This window comes from Manis pentadactyla, chromosome 4 (assembly GCF_030020395.1).
Source record: "Manis pentadactyla isolate mManPen7 chromosome 4, mManPen7.hap1, whole genome shotgun sequence".
Taxonomy (NCBI): domain Eukaryota; kingdom Metazoa; phylum Chordata; class Mammalia; order Pholidota; family Manidae; genus Manis; species Manis pentadactyla.
Genome location: NC_080022.1, coordinates 53,714,519 through 53,738,288, shown reverse-complemented (window position 1 = coordinate 53,738,288; position 23,770 = coordinate 53,714,519). Strand labels below are relative to the sequence as shown.

General features: G+C 35.5%; 1 protein-coding gene across 3 annotated transcripts in view; it reads right to left on the bottom strand.

Moving 5' to 3' along the window:
• RAVER2 (ribonucleoprotein, PTB binding 2) overlaps positions 1 to 23,770 on the bottom strand; it is a 110,063-nt gene that overhangs the window by 3,023 nt on the left and 83,270 nt on the right. For 2 of the 3 annotated variants that reach the window (XM_036911305.2, XM_036911306.2), the window contains exons 9-11: positions 22,179 to 22,447; positions 19,252 to 19,363; positions 17,734 to 17,870 (exon numbers count right to left, since the gene is read on the bottom strand). In XM_036911305.2, coding sequence (XP_036767200.2) covers positions 17,734 to 17,870; positions 19,252 to 19,363; positions 22,179 to 22,447 — 518 coding nt within the window. Of the gene's footprint in view, positions 1 to 12,901; positions 13,123 to 17,733; positions 17,871 to 19,251; positions 19,364 to 22,178; positions 22,448 to 23,770 lie in introns of those variants that run through there. The other variant, XM_057500285.1, reaches the window with a different exon arrangement.

Genomic DNA, 23,770 nt, shown 5'->3' with positions numbered 1-23,770 from the left:
GAAAATACCCACATTGGAACAGGCAGTAAAAGGTGAGACAAACCATAAACATCACTCCCAACATAGCACCATACGTTTGGGAGGGAAGTCCAAACTCCTGGCTTCTACTCGAGGACTGAAGGGTTTGGACTCCACATCTAGTACCCAAACATTTAAGACTCCCACTAGACGGACAGAATCCCAAAACAACTAGCTCTGAATGCCAACAAAGCTTGTGTCTGAGATCCATAAAACTAGCAAATAAAGAAGCAATTCTAAATGCACACCAGCAATCTGGCTATCCCCTTGAGGCTCAGAGCAGAGAGGGCAGATGAACTCACCCATCCCACTTTTCCCTGAAAGAGCTTTATCTGCGTATTTTAAAGCTGCTGCCTAAGGGCCAGGCCTCTAATCTAGCAGGAACAAGAGCCAGGATGCGATGTTCCTACAGACAAGGGAAGCTGGAAGATGCCCCTCCCACCTTCTGCTTCCTGCTCACTGCCAGGTCACTAATATCTTCCTGTAAGAGCTCATACACACACATCTGTGCCCCAGAGCTTTTGTGTCTGTCACCCAGAAGATGGTCCCCAGACTGCCTGGCTCTGATAGCCCATAGGGGCTTGCATTCACAAGTCCCACAGAAGAGTAGCAAACAATAAAATAATTCTTAATAGTGAAGGAGCACCCTCTCCTCCCACCCCTACACTGTGGATATATACACCCAGACCCAGAACAGAGGGAAGAGGCAAAAACACCTATTTCCATTTCTCCCTATACAGGGCTTACCTATATACTTTCCCACCTACTGCATGAGGGTCCAGATTCTAATTAGCCTGCATCTAGGTGCTAACTATGGTCAGCCCCTTTGGGACACCGACAGGTCTTAGCACACCCTCTCCTGAGAATCCCAAAGAATAAAGAAGAGGCTTGGACAATCACAAAAGATTGAAAGACAACTACTAAGAGCTCAGGCTGGGCTGAGCAACAAGGTTCATCCCCTATACAAGACCATTCTGTCAAGACTGGGAGAGATGGCTCTTTAAACTAGATAAAATACATAGAAACCAACACAGAAGAAAGGAAAATGGAGAAACAACTATGTCCTAAACAAATGGACAAGATAAATATCCAGAAACAAGTCTTATTGAAATAGATATACCACTAATTTGAGAGAAAATTTAAAATAATGGTCAAAAGATGCTGACCAAGGTCAGAGGAGCAATGCACGCATACCAAGAAAACTACAACACAGATAGAAAATATTTCAAAAATACCAAACAGAATTCACAGAGCTGAAGAATACAATAACCAACTTGAAAAATCTAAAAGAGCAGTTCAACAGCAGACCAGTCAAATGGAAGAAAGGATCAGTAAACTCAAAGAGGTCAGTGGAATTCAACCCATTAGAATTGCAAAAACAAAAAAGACTGAGAAAGAGTGAAGATAAATAACTTAAGGGACTTACAGGGCACCATCAAATGGACCAATATACACATTATAAAGTTCCAAGAAGGAAAGGAGAAAGAGGCAGAAAGCATTTTCAAAGAATTAATGGCTGAAAATAACCCTAACCTGAGGAAAGAAACAGGCAGCAAGATCCAGAAAGGCTAGGAAGTACCAAACAAGATGAATCCAAAGAGACCTACACAGGCATATTTACCAAACACTAAGGACAAGGAGATAATCTTAAAAGCAGCAAGAAGAAAGCAATTTGTTACATAAGGGAATCCCCATAAGACTCTCAGGAGATTTTACAGCAAGAACCTTGCAGGCCGGAAAGGAGTGGGATGATATGTTCAAAGTGCTAAAGAAAAAAACTGCCAAACGAGGATACTCTACCCAGAAAAGTCATCCTTCAGAACTGAGAAAGGGTTCTCCATGCAAATAAACACTGAAGGAATTCATCACTACTAGACAGCCTTACATAAAATGTTAAAGGGAGTTCAAGCTGAAATGAAAGGATATTAACAAGAAAAATGTATGAAAAAGTATAAAAACGGTAAATATAAGTGCTTAAATTGACAATTCTCTAATGTAACGATACTTATAATTCTAGTATAAAGGTTAAAAGACAAAAGTAGTATAAATACAATCATTTGTTAATGAATACACAATGTAAAAAGATACATCCTGTGATATCAAAAAAGTGTAGAGGTGAGAAAGCTTTGTATGTGTTCAAAGTTATTATCAGCTTAAAATAGATGGTTATAAATATGTTTTATGTAACCAAAAAGCAATAGCCTACGTAGATAAATAAGGAGAAATCAATCTAAGCATAGAACTAAAGAAAATACCTATTCAAAAAGACAGCAAGAGAGGAAGAAAGGGACACAGGAATTACAAAACAACTGAAAAACAACTGACAAAATGGCAATAGTAAGTCCATACTATGGATAATTTAAATACAAAAGGACAAAATTCTCTAATCAAAAGGACATAGAGAGACTGAATGGACAACTATCTGTTGACTATGAGTCTCACTTCAGCTTAAGGGACACACAGCCTAAAGTGAAGGGATGGAAAAGGATATTCCACTCAAATGGAAATGAAAAGATAGCAAGGGTAGCTGTACTTACATCAGATAAAATAAACTTTAAGCTAAAAAAATATAATGAGAGACAATGTGTCATATAAGATGGGTCAGTTAATGAAGGGGATATAACAATTGTAAATATTTATGCACCCAACAGGGCCTAAGTATGTAAAGTAAATATTAATATTTCTGAAGGGAGAAATAGCAATATAATAATAGAGACTTCAGTAGTCCATTTTCAGCAATAGACCATCTGGGCAAAAAATCAATATGGAAACATTGGATTTGAACTGCGCATTAGACCAGACAGACCTAACACACACACAGAACATTCCATCCAAAATCTAATATACATTCTTCTCAAGCACACATAGAACATTCTCTAGGACAGATCATATACTAGGCCACAAAACAACTCTTAATAAATTTAAGACTGAAATCATATCAAGCATCTTTTCCAACCACAATGGTATTAAGCCAGGAATCAATTATAAGAAAATGAAAATTGACAAATACGTGGAGATTGAACAACATGCTGCTGAACAACCAGTGCGTCAAAGAAGAAACCAAAAGGGAAATCAATACCTTGATACTAATGAAAATGGAAACACAACATAGGAAAAGTTATGGTATACAAAAAAAGTAATTCTAAAAGGGAAGTGTATAGCAATAAACACCTACATGAAGAAAAAAAGATCTCAAATAAACAACCTAACTTTACACCTTGAGGAACTAGAAAAAGAAGCCCAAAGCTAGCAGAAGGAAATAACAAAAGATCAGAGCACAAACAAATGAGACTAAAAAGAAAATAGAAAAGATCAATAAAATTAAGAGCTGATTTTTGAAAGGATAAGCAAAATAAACTTTTTCTAGACTTAACCAAGAAAAAAAGAGAATGGACTGAAAGTTATGAAGGAAATAGAAAACATTACAAATTGAAATCACAGAAATACAAAAGAACATAGGGACACTATGAATAAGTATATGCAAACAAAGTGGATAACATAGAATATATAGATGAAATCCCAGAAACATACAATATACATAGACAGAATCACGAATAGAAAATCTGAACAAATTACTAATAAGGAGGTTGAACCAGCAAGCAAAAACCCTCCAACAAACTCAGAACCAGATGGATTCACTAATGATTTCTAAGAAACATTTGAAGTCAATCTCTTCCAAAAAATAGGATGGAACCCTTCCAAATTCATTTTATAAGGTAAGTATTACCTGATAACAAAGTCAGACAAGGAAATTTAAAAGGAGGAAATTAAAGGCCTGGGTGAACATTAATGCAGAAACTCTCAATGAAATATTGGCAAACCAAATTCAACAATGCATTAGAAGTACCATACATCATGATCAAGTGGAATTTATTCCAAGGGTACATGGGTTGTTCAACATCTGCAAATCAATGTGATACTCTGAATAGCCAAAGAAGTCTTGAGAAAGAATAAAGCTGGAGGCATCAATCTTCTTGATTTCAAACTATATTATAAAGCTATGGTAATCAAAACAGCACAGAACTGACATATTAATAGACACTTAGATCAATAGAGTAGAATAGAGATCCCAGAAATAAACCCATGAATATATGGCTAATTAATTTATGACAAAAGAACCTAGAATAGAAAACAGGTAAAGGACAATCTCTTCAATAAATGATGCTGGGAAAACTTATCAGCTAAGCCTGCAAAAGAATAAAACTGGACCACTTATCTTACACTATACACAAAAATTAACCCAAAAGGGATTAAAGACTTGAATTTAAGACTAAAACCATAAACCTCCTAAAAGAAAACATTGGCAGTAAACTCACTGACCTTGGTCTTGGTGATATTTTAGATTTAACACCAAAAGTAAAAGCAAAGAAAGCACAAATAAGTAAGTGGGACTACATGAAACCAAAATACTTCTGTGCAGCACAGGAAACATTAACAAAATGGAAAAGGCAACTTACCAAATGGGAGAAAATATTTGCAAATCATGTATCTGATAAAGGGCTAATATCCAAAATCTATAAAGAATTCAAGACAACTCAACAGCCAGAACACAAACTGATTATAAAATGGGTAGAGGATCTAGACAGACATTTGTCCAAGGATGATATACTGATGGACAACAGGTTCATGAATGGTGCTCAACATCACTATTATTAGGGAAATTCATATCAAAGCCATAGACAGCAGGAAAGCATGAGCCTGTGAGGGGAAAGAGTGTCTGGTCTATGGAAGAGAGTAGCAGCAAATGAGTGGAAAAACAACCCGGCCTCAGTCATGGAGGTACTAGAATGTCAGGCTTGGCAGTGATCTTGGAAATTGGAAAGAATAAGCAAATACATAAAAAATTTGTGGAAATGGAGTGGGGGGAAAGGCATGGGTCTTGCCATGGGTCTTGCTATTGAACTTGACCATGCTATTAGATATTTGCAAATGGGTAAACACACTGATTATATGTAATTTAAACTTTTGGTTAAAATTTTACATGGAATATATAGGTGAGAAAGAACAAAGTGGTATACTTTGAAAATCTGAGAAAACAATTTCAAGGGGCATGTTTTTCTTTAGAGACACTAAAGAAAGACATTGAGAGAAGCTATAGGGCTCTAATAATACACTTCTAAATATTTAGGTGGAAATCAGATCAGAAAAATATCCAAGCCAGTACATCTGCAGAGATATAAACTGATAAAATGTAATTATTATGATATCCTACATGGTATCATTAACAGCCATATGCAGTAGGCAAAGGCATTATCTCCACTGAATAGATGAGAAAACAAAATCCCAGATTTGGCTAAAATCACAAAGTTATTAAATGTTAAGAGCTGTTAATCCAACACAATTTTTCTTTGGTGTTCATTTTTCTAATCTGCTTATTTTTTAAAATCCTTTTTTTTTTTGCATACATTTACTATGAACCCATTTTTTAACTATGCAGTTGCTTTATTTTGGATTTTTAAAAGATAATATTTTCTTCCTTTTATTAACGCAATTTTTTATCTTCATGTAAATGTAGAGTTTTATTTCTGTGTGTGCAGAAAAAGAATGTCACAATTTCATTTTTTGATTGTTAAAGTTTAATACGATGTGTTTTAAGCTCAATTTTTAAGCTCACTTCAATAACTGAAGGATAATTTAAAAAGCTTTCATAAGAATTCAAGAAAACAGAATCTAGACTATACCTCAGGGAGAAACCTTTGAGATATGTTAATGCCCAAAGTGAATTTGACCAGGGTCATCTACTACCATCCCAATTAAAAATATTTCTTCATCATTAATGCTCTTCTGAAAGGCATATAACAAGTTAGCCTGCAGCCATCTAAATTCAAAATCAGATTGGTTTTCAGAAAATTCTGCCTGTTTAAGATTCCTCAGTCTCACCTCTACCTCTAGCCCCACTTTCCCTTTTCTAAGTATTGTTTCTTTAGCAGAATTAGATTGGATGGAGAGCCTAAAATGCACAACTGCACTAGATTCTTGTAGATTCCTCTACAGTCTAAATCAAACCCCTAATATCCCTTTCTTACAGATTCAAATCCAGCTATTGGACTTTATACCTAGAGAAACATGAATTTCCTCACCTTTCTACATTAACATAGTTCATATCTAAAATTGTATTGAAATACAACTTTTGTTTTCTCCAGTTACATTTTAAAACCATCATGCTTCCTTTTGTGACATTAACAATAAAATGTCTTCCTCATATACATATATTTGCATAAATGTTTTCAGTTTTCATATTAACTTTTGCTTCTTAGCTACTTGCTTGTCTTCATAGGAGTAATGTTAAGTCTTAACTTTGAATTTAATGCCTGATTCTCCAAAAGGCATTGTACCACTTTCAAAAAATAAAAAAGGGAAATTTGTTCACCTCATTAGTTTCAGAATATTAAGTTGCACAAATTACGTATCTTAGATTTAAGTATGCTTAATAAGTACTTTTAAAAAAACCAAAATATTAAAAGCCTTTGAAAAGTTGGACTAACATGTCAGAATAGCAACTCAAAACTATCTGCAGATTTATTTATACTATTCCTTTATTGTTTTTCAACATTTAAAAAACTGACTTGGTTTACAGACAAAAGATTTTAAAGTAATAAGGTAACTTTAAAATTCAAATGCTTGCTTTTTAAAATTCGAGCTTTTAGCAAAAATCACTTCTAAAAAGTACTTCTCAAATTATTGTCTAGGCTTAATACAAGGACAACTTGAGGTTCCATAATTATTGTTTAAAGTAGGTTTAGGTTTAACAGAATCTTTTATATAGTTAGCATTTGACACTAGATGCTAATCTATCACAGTCCACTGAAAAATCTTTCTGGCAAGTCTTTCTGCATTATTTTCCCCACTAGGTGGCAGCACCGGGCTATATATGAAAGGCTTAGGCATCACCTATCCAGCCCTTTCTGCTCTGCTTCCTCCTCCCTCACATCTCCTCACACATTCTGGGGTTGACTTCCTGCATTATACAGTTAGCTTCCTGGCAGGAAAGACCCCTGGAACCAAACACCGAAGTATAACCTGCAGGTAGATGATAGAATACTTTCCTAATGTGTGGCATACCAAACAGCTACCCAGACGGTCAGTGTCGAATAAAAACCCCAAAGCACAACTTGAATACTCATATGAAACAGCTCCAGTAATTCTTAGGTCATTCTTTAGATGAAACCTAGTGACTATGCCCAACTGTGAAGTTCCCTAAGAGAAATTCTGAACTATTTTGCCTACTTGACTGCAAGAGGGAGAGAAGAATGTCATGTTTTTGACATATTTTCATTAGATGTTAAATTTAGGTGTTCAATTAACGTTTAATAAATTGGCTCAAAGGCTTCTTCCAACCACCCGTCATAGATCTATTTATTTCTACCTCAGAACTTGTCATTTCAAACTCCATCTGTACATTCAAACTAACAGTAATTATATAGGGACAGCAATGCTGTTAATCACTGCTAAGAGTGTATACTACAAACTTTAAAATAACTACATCTACTTCTGATTTAAGTTTTCTCAGAGTTCAAATATTTAAGAAATGCAGTTTCTGAGAAAATAACTGGCTTGATGGCAAGTCTCATTAATTATTGTAATCAGCTAGAGAAATGGAATAGGTAGCCCATTTTAAATTTAAATTGGTTTCTAATTAGAACTAGACCTGAATGATTGAACTTGTTTTCTCCTTATAAAGTACTTTTAGGATCTCTAAAACACTGAATAAAATGCTACTCTCTAGTAAAGGCCTCTTTTTTTGAGTCCAATGTTTGTTGATATTCACAAAGTTGTGCAACCATAGCCACAACCTAATTCCCGAGCACTGATCACTCCAAAGACACCCCGTACCTGGTTCATAGTCACACACAAGCCCCACTCCCCTGGCCTCCAGGAACCACTGTATGTTTACCTCTTCTGTGGATTTGTCTGCTATAGACATTTCATCTAAATGGGATAGTATGTGATCTTTTGTATCTGGCTTGTTTCACTTAGCACAGTGTTTTCAAGGTTCATCTGTTGCTCCAGGGATGAGAACTCCTTTCCTTTTAGGGCTGAATAATACCCCATTGGACTGATACGCCACATTTTGTTGTTTTTACTCATCAATTGATGGACATTTGGGTTGTTTCCCTTTAGACTATCCTGAATAATGAATGCTAATTCATTATTATGAATTCATTACTATGAAAATTCATGTATAGCTGTGTGTGGAAATACATATTCAATTCTCTTGGGGATATATGTGTGAGTAGAATTCCTAGATCGTATGATACTGTTTAACATTTTGAGGAACTGTTGAACTGTTTTCCAAAGCAGCTACATTTTACATTCCCCTAGCAACATACAAGGCTACAACTTCTCCACATCCTTGCCAGTACTTGTTATGGTTCATTTTTCTTCACTCCCCTATTCTTCAGACTGGATAATCTGAATTGACCTATCTTCAAAATATGTTGATTCTTTCTTCTGCCTATTCAACTCCACTGCTGTGCTCTAGTGAATTTTTCATTTCAATTGTTGTACTTTTCAAATTCAGAACTTCCATTTGGTCCCTTTTAATAATGTCTCTGGTACTATTTTTTATTTGATGAGACATTTGCTTCTTATACTTTCTTTTAGTGTCTCAGATGCGGTTTCCTTTCATTCTTTGAATACGTTTAAAATAGGCGATTTAAATCTTTCTTGTAAATCCAATGTTTGGGTTTCCTTAGGCGTGATTTGAATTGTTTCTCCCCGTTTATGGGCCATATTTTTATTCCTTTGCATGTTTCATGATTTTTTTTTTGTTGAACACTGGCTATTTAAAATCGTATCTATGGCAACTCTGGCAATCAGGTTGTATTCCCTCTTCAAAATCTATTACTGTTTGTTATTTGTTTAGTGACTTCTGAACTAATTATAAAGCCTGTATTCTTTGTTGTGTGGACACCCAAGACTACTGTTAGCTCAGTGGTCAGCTGATGATTGGACACAGATTCTCTTAAACACCTGGAACCAACAGGTGTCCCACACGTGGTTGAAGGGTTCTGTGTGTATGGGCTGAACCATGCCTTCAGCACCCAGCCAGGCATCTGACAACTTTGCCTTGACCGTCACTTCTAGAAATGAGGTTTGTAGGGCCTTCTCAGGTCTTCCCCAAGCATGTGCACATGGCCTTGTAGGCTTCCCAGGAATATGTCAGAGCTTTTCAAAGCCCCTGGGGGCTTTACTAATTCTCCACTTTTCCTTTAAAGCTTTTTAGTTAGCCTATTCTTTGCCCCAAATATTGTCTACTGCTGCAGGCAGTCACATAGTTGAACAGTTTTCTCTAGATGTTTTTGGCAAACTCCCCTGGGGAAAAACCTTTTCACATTGGTCGAGCTCTGGGTCAGGTCAAACAGAAGAGCCTTGCAAGTGGGGTCTTCTAGGGAACCAGCACTCAGGTCAAATGACAGGTCTCTGGGAACCAGCCTTTGCAGGAGCTCCAGCCCCTTCCTGCCCCCACCACCCGGTGGCTCCGAGCCGCCTGGTTTTCACTGTGATTATGGGCTGTTAGAAGAGACATGAGAACAGGATAGGGTAGGTTAGAAGATCATAAAGCTAGCTGTTTTTGCCAAGATTCAGCAGTTTTCCACAAATAAATGCTCCCCAGATTGCTGCAAGCCTTTGATTAATTTCCAGAGTTCTGTAAGTTGATTCTGATGATTTTTGCCAGTTTTATTGATGTTTTTATGGAGGAATGTTTGCAGGTTCTTATTGTTCCACTTTTGGTGTCATCTATGGCCTGGATTCCCATTTAGGCCTATCATCCACTGCATATTAACTTTAGTATGAGGCAAGGATCAGGGTTCATGCTTTCTAGTATTGATAATCAATTGTTCTAACATTTCTATTCTTTACCTGTTGTTTTGGCATCTTTGTCAAAAATCAAGCCACTATTTAAGTATGGGTCTATTTTTGGACTCACTGTGCTGTTCTACTGACCTGTCTGCCTATCATACCAACATCACACAGCTTGATTGCTGTGACTTTGTAGAAAATCTTGAAGTCATATGGAACTTTGGTCTTGTACGACATCGTTCTGGATACTGTATGTAGTTCCTTTGCATTTCAATGAAAATTTTAAAGTTCAGCTTATCAATTTCTATTTAAGAAAAAGACTGCTGAGAAATTGGAATTGCACTGAATTTACAGATCAGTTTGGGGAGAAAGGATATATTACTGATATTAATTCTTCCAATCCATGAACAATAGTATAACTCTCCATTCATAGGCATCTTCTTGAATTTCTCTTAGCAACATCTTGCAGATTTCATTGTAGAGTCCTTACAAATAATCTGTTAATTGACTATGTATTTCATGTTTGGTGTTGTTGTACATGGAGTTTTAAACTTTGTTTTCCAATTGTTTGTTTCTAGTATATAGAAATACAGTTGACTTACTTACTGCCCTTCTAGCGACTTTGCAAAGTTTCCTTATTAATTTTAGTGGCTGCTTTTTAGATTCTTAAGGACTTCTAATGTAAATAATTACAACATGTAAAGAAAGACAGTTTTATAATTTCTTTCTTATTTCATAACTTTTTATTAAAAACCTTATTGCACTGACTAAAGCTTCCTGTGAAACGGTGGCTGTAGGTGGTAAAAGTGTACACTCTTGCCTTGTTCTGCAAATCTGTTTTCATTGGAACATGTAGTCCACTTATATTTAATTATTATCATTTAGTTTAGGTTTACCACTTACCTACTTGTTTTCTATTCATCCTGTTTATTCTCCTTTCCTGACATTTCACTTACTCAAACATTCTTAGAATTCCTTGTAATTAAACTATTGACATTTTAGCTAGACTGCTTTATATTTGTTTTTAATGGTTGCTCTATGGATTACAATAGGCATCCCATAACTTATAATGGTCAATTTAGAGTTACTGTTTTTCTATTTCATGTAAAATGTATTAACCCCACAACCATAATTTTATCCACCCCACACTGTCCTTTATACTATTGTTGTCAAATATATTGTATCTACATACATGAAACACAATAGAATGTTATAATTTTCCTTCTTAAATTAAAAGGAAACATATGGTATTTACTTACCCACATACTTACAGCTGTTTTAACAGTGATTCGCACGTGGGGGGGGGGCAATCAAACGGGCAGAGGACAAGGATACTATGGCAACGGTGCCACAGACGAGAAGCTCTGCCACAAGGTAGTGTTACTTTTATCTGGTTGCTTTCAATCTCTTTATTACTTTAGTCTTCATCATATTAACTGATGAACTAAGTAAAATTGTTTTTATTTACCCTGCTTTGCAGAGAAAGTGTCTGAGCCTGTTAGATACGTATGGTTTTCTCAAACCAAATTTTGGAAAATTTTTACCTTTATCTTTCATCTCTCCTCTAGGGACTCCACTTAACACATATTTTAGATTGTCTGATACTATCCTCTAGGTCCCTGAGGATCAGTTCATTGCTTTTCACTCTCATTTCTGTTCTTCAGATTTAATTACTTCTTTTGATTTGTTCTTATGCTAATTACCTGTCTTTTCCTGCCTTCTCCAATCTTCTGCTAAGCCCATCCACTCTCTATTTTTTTTGGATACACCACCACTCTTCAGTTGTAGAGTTTCTGTACTCTTTTAGTTTGTATTTCTTGCTGAAATTTCCTATCTGTTCACTATGACACCATTGTCCTTTAACTTCTTGACCACATTTATTATAACGGCTCCTTCAAATAAATCTTTGTTTACTAAGAACAACATCTGGATTATCTTGGGGCTAGTTTCAATTAATTGCTTCTCCTCTTTGTGGGTCACATTTTCTTGTTTCTTCAACTACCTAGTAATTTTTATTTACTGGACATTGTGGATGATATATGATAGAGACTACAGATTATATTATAATCTGAAGATTTTTGATTTTTGTTGTAAGAAGCAGTTAACTCTGAATTCAAACTCCAAATTCGGTTTCTTCTGAGCAGGCAAGGGGTTGAATCTCATCTCAGTTCTTTCAGTCCTCTAGCTACTGTTCCCCCACCAAGACCCCTGCAGTCTCCCGCACACAAACATAGTTCAGGAGCCAGTCAAGTGTATTTGGGCTGAGTCTGCACACATATTTTGAGGCTCCTTTCTCTGCAATTCCCTTTTTCAGGGACCTTCCCCCTTACTTTTCAGCCTTGCTAAATATCCTCAACTCTATCCTCTTGACTCCATCAGCCACTAACTCTCCATAAACTATGGGATGGTATTGTGCAAAAGGCAACAGAAACAAAAATCTCATCTGTGCAGTTTCTCTCTTTCAAGTACTGATTCCCCTTCAAGTTCTGCCTGCCTTTTGGTCATATTGCAGGGACTTCCAATAGCTGTTTGTCTTTCATAGCACTCCAGTTTTAATAATGGTTGTCTGCAAAAGAGATACTCTGAAACAGCAACTTCACTAATACTGGAATGGCAATTCAGATTTTTAAATATATGGTTATAGTGGAAATAGGCATTATTATATCCATCTATATACCTTGATATGTCTGTCTCTCCTAATCTTTAGGCAGGGCAGCCAATAAAAAAAAGAAACAAATGAAAAACCAGTTTCTACGAGGCACTAATTCCATGCCTGAAGAAACTCCTTCATGGTACAATGAAAATAATGTAGACTTTGGAATCACAGAAATCATTTACTAACTGCAGAACCTTGTGAAGATTATTTACTTTCTGATGCTTTTCCACTTGTAGTGTGAAGGTGGTCATTTAAGTCTCACAGCACTGTTAGAACAATAAATTGCCTACACTGCAAAGCATATAGCAAGTTAAAACAAAACAAATAATGTTAGTTTCTTTCCCTTAGACCTCTTCCTCTATTTCAGAAGTCGAAACAGGAGAAATTCCTAAAACATGACTTTTTTCTAGCTATTTTATTCCATTCATAACATTTAATTCCGATTACTTTATAAGGATGAAAGAACACAAGAAAAAGTACAAATCCCACTTGATGAACAAGCATGAGGTAGAAGCAGGGGCTGTCTGAGCGGACACAGCGCCTGGGCGGATTCACATCTCGGAGGCACTCTGGGAAGGAAGAGGGCTGGCACTGCGGAAGGCATCTCTACCACAGGATTTCTCCATGTGCAAATGGGAAAGTGTCTGTGCATATGGTAAGCGTACAATAAACCACAGTAATCAAATAAGCAAAACTGCCAAGTGAGAAAGCAACACAAATTTCAAGCGAGAAAAAAACGAAAAGGACAAAAAATAACTTAAAAATTAAATCACACGTTTAAATAAGTTTTTAAAGATTTATTGTGCTTCCTCCTCTTTCTAAAAGTAAACTTTTTCTTTATAAACAAAAAACTTAGAATTGTACAGGACTGTATTCTCTAAATTTTTTAGGTTAACAGTAGGTTGTGAAACATTTACATGTGGTTACATACTGCTTTACATCATTTTTGGTATTTGCACTGTGTTTCCTTATATGACATAATTGGTTTAGTCTTATCAATTGTTGGACATATAAGCTATTTCTAATTTTCACAACTATAAATTATTCATAAATGATTTTACATATTTCTTATTATTTCCTTGGCTTTTGTCACCTGTAAACATAATCAGCATAAAATTAATGTCCTTATCTAAATCATTACTTACAATGTTATTAGGAACACAGATGGAGTCTATGGAACACACATATAAAAGAATGTCTCCCAGGCTGCACCAAGTCACCATTCCCAATCCTTAAATATAAGTATGTTGCCACCTAACTGTACCATCTTCCAACCAAAATTTCTCCATCTTTTCCACAGGGATATAAGACACTTTATTGTATATTTTTCTAATATCCAGCAGCACCATTTCTACAGAATCTATTTGGCCTGGGCTTCTAGTACCTTATCATAAAAGCACAATCAAGCATCAATTGTTCACAGTGAATTTTCACACAGATTGTCTTTTCTAAGTTTATGAGAGACAAGTGAGGTACACAGTTGTTCTAAGGAAATCAAAGTGGGGGCATTGCTCCCACAGATAGGAGAGAGCTGAGAAGAAGTTGAATGTTCTGGGAAAATACAAAGAATCTGAATTTTTAATTATAAGGCTCTCATTATTATAATCATATACTGCTAACATGACATATACTCTGAGATGAAGCCACTAAGAATAACCTGAAGGAGAAAAGGGCAAAACAAAATCGACATATTTAAGTAATGAGATACTACATCTTCTTAATATAATACTTTTATGTTATCCATTGATTAGTTTAAAAGTTGGCATAGGATTCTGGAAAGGTAGAAGAATAGGGGGTCACTGTGATAACTTCCTCACACGGAGGCAGCAACTACATCTAATACAACTAACTCTGAAACAACCTGAGCATCAGCAGGACAGACCTTCCACAGCCTAACGAAAAAGAAAGCCTACACTGAGAAGGACAAAGGGGCAGAGCCAGGATCAGTGGGGACCCAAACCCTTCCCCCATCCCAACCCATACACAGGAGGGAGTGAGCCTTAGAGTGGGGAGATGATAAAATCCCCACATCTCAGCACACCTGGCTATGGGGATCTACTCCAGGAAGATGAGCCATCATAATGCCTAGCTTTGAAAATCAGTAAGGCTTAATGTCAGGGAGAGCTGCAGGGTGGCAGGGGGCCAAATCTCTGTTCTGGGAGGACCAGGATGCTTTGCCAATCAACCTGAGAAACCCAACACAGAAGCAGCAGTTTGAAAGGAGGTATACTAACTTCAGGGCATGTACCAGAGGGGTGGAGGCATACAGGAGCTTTCTCCAGGGGAGATGGGGCTGGCAGATGGCATTTTTCAAGTCCTCCTCAGCCCAGCAGGTTGGAAGTTTGCAGAAGCCTGTTCTGACACTTTCCATCTACTTTGCCAGTAATGCTCACTCCACACCAACATTCCCTTTGGACTTGACCCACCTACCATGTTTGGTCCAGCAGGCCCCCACCAAAGAGTCTACTTTCTTAGAGAGGGGAGGGGCTAACGCATCCACCAGCACACTAGTAGTGGACACACTGGTCATTGCTGGCAGCCAGCTGACCACCAGCTCACTAGCAAGGTCTGTGCCAAGTCTCTGAGGCAGCTGCACCTAGAATGAGCCTCGCAAACTAGTGCAACCACAGTAGCCCCTAGGCTATTACTGACCGCAAGTTGAGGGCCAGTCTACTACCAGCCCAAAACAGCAGTCATGACTCGGCCAGAACAGGAGGGTGCATAGGGCCCACGCAAGAGACACCCCCGCAGCACCCAGTCCTGGGAGGCAGTGGTACTGTGTTACTGGCACCACAGGATGCCTACTCCATAAGGCCACTGCTGTCAGGACCAGAAGACATAGCCAACCTATACAGTACATAGAAATAAACACAGAAAACCAGACAAAATAAGGAGGTAGAGGAACATGTTCCAGATGAAAGAACAAGACAAAAATGCCAGAAAAATTGCTAAATGAAATGGAGATGAAGATAAGCAATATATCTGATAAACAATTCAAAATAATGATCATGAAGATATTCACCAAACTGGAGAGAAGAGTGGATGAACTCAAGGACTTAAAGAGGTAGAAAATTTCAAAAAGAATCAGTCAAAGCTGAAGAATACAATAACTGAAATGAAAAATACACTAGAGGGAATGAACAACAGATTAGAGGATGAGAAAAACAGAATAGTGATCTGGAACACAGGGTAGTGGAAAGCAATGAAGCTGAGAAACAGGAAGAAAAAAGGATTTAAAAAATGGAAAGACGTTGAGATTTCTATGACAACTTCAAACAATACACACATGATAGGGGTCCCAGAAGGAGAAGGGAGAGAAAGGGGAAGAAAAGTCATTTGAAGAAATAAGAGCTGAAAACTTCCCTGACCTGGGGAAGAAAACAAATATCCAGGTCCAGGAAGCACAGAGAGGCCCAAACAGGATGAACCCAAGGAGGTCCATACAAAGATAGTAATAAAAACAGCAGATGAAAGATAAAGAGAGATTCTTCAATGTATCAAGAGAAAAGCAGATAGTTACATGAAGGGAAATCCCATGAAGGAATCAGCTGACTTTACAGACCAGAAAGGAGTGACATGATATATTTGAAGTACTGAAAGGAAAAAAAAACCCTGCAATCAAGAATACTCTACCCAGCAAGGTTATCATTCAGAATTGAAGGAGAGAGTTTCCCAGAAACAAATGTTAAAAGAGTTCATCACCATTAAACCAGCCTTATAAGAAATGTTAAAGTAACTTCCTTAAGTGGAAAAGAAAAGACCATAACTAGAGATTAAGAAAATTAGGAAAGGAAAAAAATATCATGGGTAAAAACAAATATACAGTAAAGGTAACAGACCAAACTAACTTACATGGCTATCATGAAGCTAAAAAGACAAAATCAGCAAAATCGATTATATAAGGAAAAATTAGTCAAGGGACACACAAAATAAAATTATGTAAATTATGACACCATATACATAAAATGTAGAGGGACAAATAAGAAAAAAGTAGTGCTTTTAGAATGTGTTCAAACTTAAGTGACCATCAACCTATTTTAGACTGCTCTATATAGCATGCTATATATGAACCTCATGGTAACCACAAACCCAAACCTTTAACAGATATACAAACAATAAAGAGAAAGGAATGCAAGCATAATACTAAAGAAGTCATCAAATCACAAGGGAAAAGAACAAGAAAGGAATAAAGAACTATACAAACAACCAGAAAACAATTAACAAAATGGCAATAGGTACACACCTATCAATAATTATTTTAAATGTAAATGGACAAAAGGCTCCAATCAAATCACATAAGCTGGCCGAATAGCTTAAAAAACAAGACGCATCTATATGCTGCATACAAGGAACTCACTTCAAACCCAAAGAGATGTGTAGACTGAAAGTGAAGTGACGGAAAAAGATATTCTATGCAAATTGAAGTGAAAAAGTAAGCTAGCGTAGCAATACTTCAGACAAAACAGACTTCAAAACAAAGAATGTAACAAGAGACAAGGGCTTTAAATAATGATTTAAGGGACCAGTCCAACAAAGAGCTATAAGAATTATAAATAACTATGCATCCAACATATCAATGAAACTATGAACTGGTTCTTCCTTGAAAAAATAAGTTAGTTACCATCTGTCATTATACAAAGATATTAATATTACAGTATGAGCAATTTAGTAATGCATATAGATGTCAAATCACTATTTTGTGTACCTGAAACCAGCATAACATTTTATATCAACTGTAACTCAAAAAAATAAATAAATAAAAGTTAACATAACAGTGCCTGTAATTACAATCCTGTTTCTTTAATGATAGCATTAATGAAGAGAAGTGACATTTTTTCCTTGAGTTAAGTCTACACTGGTGTAAACCAAAGGTCAGCAGAGTTTTTCTGTAAAAGGAGCCAGATAACAAATACTTAACCTTGTGGGCCATATAGTCTGTTTTTTCTATTCAACTCAGCCACTGTAGCACACCACCACCAAAGAGGATATGTAAATGAATGGATGTGGCTGTTTTCCAGTAAATATTTACTACAGAACAGGTGGTGGCTGGATTTGGTCTGTAGTTTGCTGACCACTAGTGTAAACAATGAGAGGTAAATATTTAGTGCAAAGTAGAATTCCAAATGGCGAGCAAGAAATACGGTGTAGATTAATTTTACTTTCCTGTGATATTACAGGGATCACAATTTCATAATGAATTCAGTAGAGAGTTGAACCATGTTTGTATGTATCATCAAATCCTGAGCATCATTTACCTGGGCATAATCACCACAAGGTTGAGAGTAAGCAATGCACTTTTCCAATGTGTGTTGTGGTTCATTTCCCTGAGAGATTGCATCCAGAATGTTGTTTGCAATTCCAGTCTTCTGCAGAGTGTTTTTATTTGCAGGGGCTAAAAAAACAACAAAAACCCCATCAATACATATATTTTAGTTAGGTTGTTTCATTATAAGTATAGTACAAAACTCATTAATTCAGCATATTCTCAAATGGGAGACAAATTTTAGTTTGCCAGTATGTATCTAATTTATTATCTCCAGGGGAAATATATATAGTTTATGATTCTGTCTCATCCATTTAAAACAACTGAAAATGGGGGCCTGACCTATGGGTTATTAATTTGGATGAAAATATTTACATATATATCTCTAATCTCTAAAGCAAGATATGTAAAATGTAAACTCACCACTCTTGTTAATGCAATGGTTGTAAACATCAATGTTTACACCAGTTAAAAATATAGACATACTACCAGCACATTAAAGTTTTTTTCTGGTTTTCAAAAGAATTATATTCAAGAGGATACAAAATTAGGTTCAAGAAGATACTGCATAAGATACAGATAATGGATATTAAAAACAAAATTCATTTTTCATCTCTCTTCATTCAATCCTATTCTTTTCCCAGAGGTAATAACTTAGAATTTATTTTCCCAGATTTACTTTATGCATTTACACATTCAAATATGTACATGTAAGAATATATGGCTTTAAATAAACATAAATGGAATCATTTTATGCATGCATTTGCTTTAGAGATCATTTTATATTAGTACATGCAACTCTTGCTCAAATATTTTAAAAAATAGTTGCACAGCATTTCACTTTATGATGAGCTATTTACTTATTTAATTATTTCTCTAATGAGGAACACTGAGGCACTTTGTCCTGGTTTTCACTATTGACACCTAGTATTGTATCTAAAGCACCACAGTGCTTATAAACATTATATAATAGTGCACTATAAAACAAAGCACATCAAATTTGCAGTTTCTCGTAAACCTACATTTGAATTAATAGCTAATTTACATTAATTGAGGGTCTGAGGAGGTCCTCCAAAAAAGTATATGAGGATTCCATTTCTGCCAATTATTAATAGCTCATATATTTTGGAGTATTTTGCAAATACTCTGGATATATTAGATTACTTAAGAGGTTTAAAACTCTGTTTTAGAAATACAATTCTGAATGTATTGTAAAGAATTAACAATATTGCCAAATAATTTCTTTGCCTAATTATTTTCAATTATGATTCAATGGTAATTCAATAAATTGATTATATGCTTAATAAATATTATAAAAGTACCTTCCTTAAATAAAACAGAATTCATTTTAAGTGTCTTAATTTTAGTTACTCTTTCAGTTCAAAGACTGAGGTCATAATTTAGGCTTTAATTGGTCATTAGGCATTATTTGCTTCCATTAAGTTAAAATAATTTTTTATGGAAAGGATTCAGTTAAATTCTAAAATATTAATACTAAGCTCTCACTTACAAGATAAGCACACACTGGGTAACACACTCGCCAAGTTCAAGTATGGGTTTTTACTGAGCCGGATTTCTTTTGGCGGTTCTCCCAGTAGTGAAGTCTGATTCTTAGAGGCAACCTATTTATCAAAAACAAGAGTGGGTGCTTAATAAAGCATCAGAAAATAAAAATGCAGAAATAGAGAAATAGTTGTTCTTCAGTAGCGTCATAAAAATTTGCGGAACCTAATGTTGGAAGATATGTAGTTATGACATTATGTCTGGATATTGATTAAAATGATCAGATCCTGTCTATTATTTTTCAATTAGTTTTCTTTTTAAATTCTAAAACCATAGAACTTGGAGTAGAGTTAAAGGCCATCTTGTACAACCTTCTCACTTAAACTGGGAAAGAATTCACCTTCATGAGGAAAAACAAATCCCATACCTTATTTCCAGAAATACTGTCATCAACATTTTCTTGTTAAGGATTTTATTTTACATTGTATGGCCACAGCCAAATAACAAAGCAAAGTTGATTTATCTCTGGTACTAAAAATAATATCCTACAAAATAAGTGGATTTAATAAAATCCAACTCTACATTTAGATGACAGCTCTAGAAATTCACATTTCTTAAGAATACATGGTATCTGTATATTCTTATATAACTAGGTATAAGGATGCTAATATTTCTTTAATGGGAGCAAAAGATGACAAAATCATGGACTGATTCTTTGGTATTAATCAGTATTTCATAGTTGTCTGACAGAACTTTTTACTTTTCACTTTCTGATACTTTTTAAGGAAGACCCAATCCAGGTTTCTGTAATTAAAATTATAGCTAGTAGCTAAGTTCTCATTTTAAATTAATTTTTATTTTGTTCCCTAAACAGAATGAAGAAAGTATAATCTCAGGGGCTTACTTCTATATTTGAGAATTAGAGCTCCTTATATTCCTTATTGGCCAATACTATTGTATTTGGATACAGGAATCTGTCTTGTACATCTTCATAAGCCCCAAAGAAATCAGATTTGCTTGTGGTATGTCAATTACATGTGTCTCCTGAACACTGGACTACACTCCAGGCACCGTGGCATGCACTGGAAATACTAAAATGAGTACAACAGGAACATTAAGAAATTCTGTCAAGGAGATATGAAAGCTCAAGAGAAACCTAAGATGGAACTGTAAGATTACAGGTAGGAGCCAAAACCATTAGATATATGTCAAAGGAGAGCATACTACATGATTAGGGGACAGTACCCAAGAGAAATTCCAACGATTAAGCAGGGGAAAGGTAACCAGCAAAGATGTCTCAGATTTTGTTTCTAAAATACTCAGATTGCTAAAACATCAGACTACATCTGTTTCAGAGGTTCTCCACTCTAGCCTATGAATGCCAATCACTTATAAAATTAAAAAAAATAAATACAGAGTCTCCCAGCAAGGAAAAGCCTTGACCAAATGGCTTCACTGGAGAATTTTACTAAACATTTAAAAAAAAATTAATGCCAGTCCTTCTCAAACAATTCCAAAAAATTGAAGAGGAGGGAACACTTCTTAACTCATTCTGTGAGACCAGCATTGCCCCAGCACCAAAGCCAGGACAAAGACATTGTAAGAAAAGAAGGCCAATATCCCTGATGAACATAGATGCAAAAAGCCTCAACAAAAATACTAGTAACTCTAAACAAAACACTAGCAACTCAAACTCAACAACACATTAAAAGGATTGTATCCATGATCAAGTGGGTAGAGAGCCCAGAAATAAACTCACACATATGTGGTCAACTCATCTTTGACAAGGGTGCCAAGAATGCATAATGGGGAAAGGATAGTCTCTCTAACAAAGTGTTGGGAAATGAGTTGTCCATATGCAAAATATATATACATACATACATATTGTACAATATTATTCAGCCTTAAAAAAAGAGAAGGAAATCTTGCTACTTGCAACAACATGGATGGACCTTGAGTGCATTTTGCTAAGTGAAATCAGACAGAGAAAGTCAAATACTGTATGACCTCACTTATATGTGGTATCTAAAACCAAATCAAACCAAATAAAACTGATCTCATAGATACAGAAAACAGATTGGCAGCTGCCAGAGGCAGGGAGGAGGTTGGCAAAATAGGTGAAAGGGGTCAAAAGTTTATTGCCAATAAACTTCCAGTTTAACATAAATAGGTCATGAGGATATAATGTATTACCTGATGACTACAGTTAATACTGTACTGCATATTTGAAAGTTGCTAAGGGACTAGATCTCACAAGTTCTCTTCGTAAGATTAGAAAAACTAACAGATATTAACTAGACTTATTGTGGCAATCACTCTGCAATATACAAATATCCAATCATGTTGTAGACCTGAAACATAAATATACCTCAATAAAATTTTTTTCAATTGCAGGTATAAAAATCTAAAGCTGTGTTAAATTAATTATTTAACTAAGTCCAAAATTTTCCTACATACTTGGAAAACAACTTGAGGTTACCTGGTCCAAGCCCCTATTGTCAGGAAGAGGAATCACTTCTACAATAACATTATCAATGCTCACCAGCATCTGCTAAATTATTTTTGGTTAATATGACATTGCTAAAACATCAGACTATTATGATAAATAAATGTTCACTATGAGTCATTATGTCATTGATTTATTACAGCAATTATCTAGTTTCTAACCAATCCATATTATATATTTTAAGTACATTAACTTCCTTTGAAATTTAAAAAGATTGCTTTATATTTCATAAATTATATTCCCTGCAAAATAACCAAAAATCACAATACTCTAGAATTAGAATATTTTGAGATAAAATGAAAAGGAATTATCTGTATGTGTATACATTTCTGTGTAGTATACATGTATATGTAGAATACACATATGTACATGTGTATGTGTGTATATGTGTGTATGTGTATGTATGAACACACACACAGTTTTCTTACCCCTGAACTTAGCTCTGTGCCTTTTGGTGGACTTTGCTGTTGCTTATGGTGTCCTGTCAGCAAGCCTCCAGCAGTAAGGTTTGGGAAGCTCTGAAGATAAGCCTGTGACCCTGAGAAATTTCCTTCTGTCTTCCCCAGCGAGGCTGGCTGTTTCTCCTGAGTATTCCTGTGCCCTGGCCCAGCTTGTCCAGCAATGTGCTGATTTGGAAAGAATGGTAACATGCCCATTCCAGCTGTTACAGTTGTTTGAGTTGGAATCAGATTAGATGCTGTAGTGAACCACAAATGCAAAAAGCTTTCGGTTAGACAAGACTTATTCACAACAGTACTTTTGATTTTGTTAAGTTATGGGCCAAATGTGAAGAAGCCTATTTTGTTCCTAGTAGAGAACAGTTAAATTCAAAATGTTAGGTTAGAGGTTGTAAATTAGGAGGTTCCTGTGTGGAAAAAAAATTCTTTAATAGTAATCATGCTTTTCTTATTTTCAACAACTTCCAGGATAATCTCAAGAATATTTTATTTTTTAATTCCAAGTTTTAATTATATATTTTAGAAGTTGAGAATAGAGTTTATATATTTTTTGGCATTCAGGTCACATCAGGGCCTTTTTTTTTGTGCCCAATCACTGCAGTTTGCATGCTTCCATTCTTTGAAAAGATTAAATAAATCTTCAGCTTAAAAAATTCTTACACTTAAAAATTAATGATATTAGATTAAATTCAATAATTAATTTGGACAGCTGACTTGCTCCTGTTCATAATAGCCAACTGTATCTCTTCCCAGTTCTTAAGTCAGTATCTTCACTTGGGTAACATGAAATTGACTATGGCTGGAGAACTTGAACACAGAAATCCACAAATGTTATAAGTAGAGAATTGTTTTTAACCTAGAGAGCTGATTTTTAAATATCAACACACTACTGGTTTAAGAAATATCAATATTTGTGAATAGATAAGCATCAAATTTAATGCATGAAAGTGTTAACAATTTTATTTACAGGGAGTAACAAGAAATTCTGCAAGAAATGAAAGCTTTAATAGGAAAAATCTGAACCATTCCACTCTGCACAAATCTGTAAGTCAAGGTAAATGAAAGAGTTCTGATAGCTACTTTAAGTCACATTTATATTTTACAAATTCACTAAGTATCTTAAATTATTCCCAGTATAGTAAATATTTAGAGATGGATACTTAATTCTTTTAGCAACGTTATTTATTTGGGTACTTTGACTTTTCAGTGCTTTTAAAGCAACACAAACTAAAGCAAATGGATTATTATTTAATCCAACACAAATAATAAACATTTGCATAAGCTTTTAGTCATACAAAATTTAATTTTTTAGGCTGGCTGTTTCTCCTGAGTATTCCTGTGCTCTGGCCCAGCTTGTCCAGCAATGTGCTGATTTGGAAAGAATGATAAACATGCCCATTCCAGCTGTTATAGCTGTTTGAGTTGGAATCAGAATAGATGCTGTAGTGAACCACAGATGCAAAAAGCTTGCGATGTGGCAGATCCCATCCCACCATAAAGATGTCTACACCTGTCTTTTTACTGGTTTAACTTTTGCCTAGTCAATTCCTACAGAACTGATT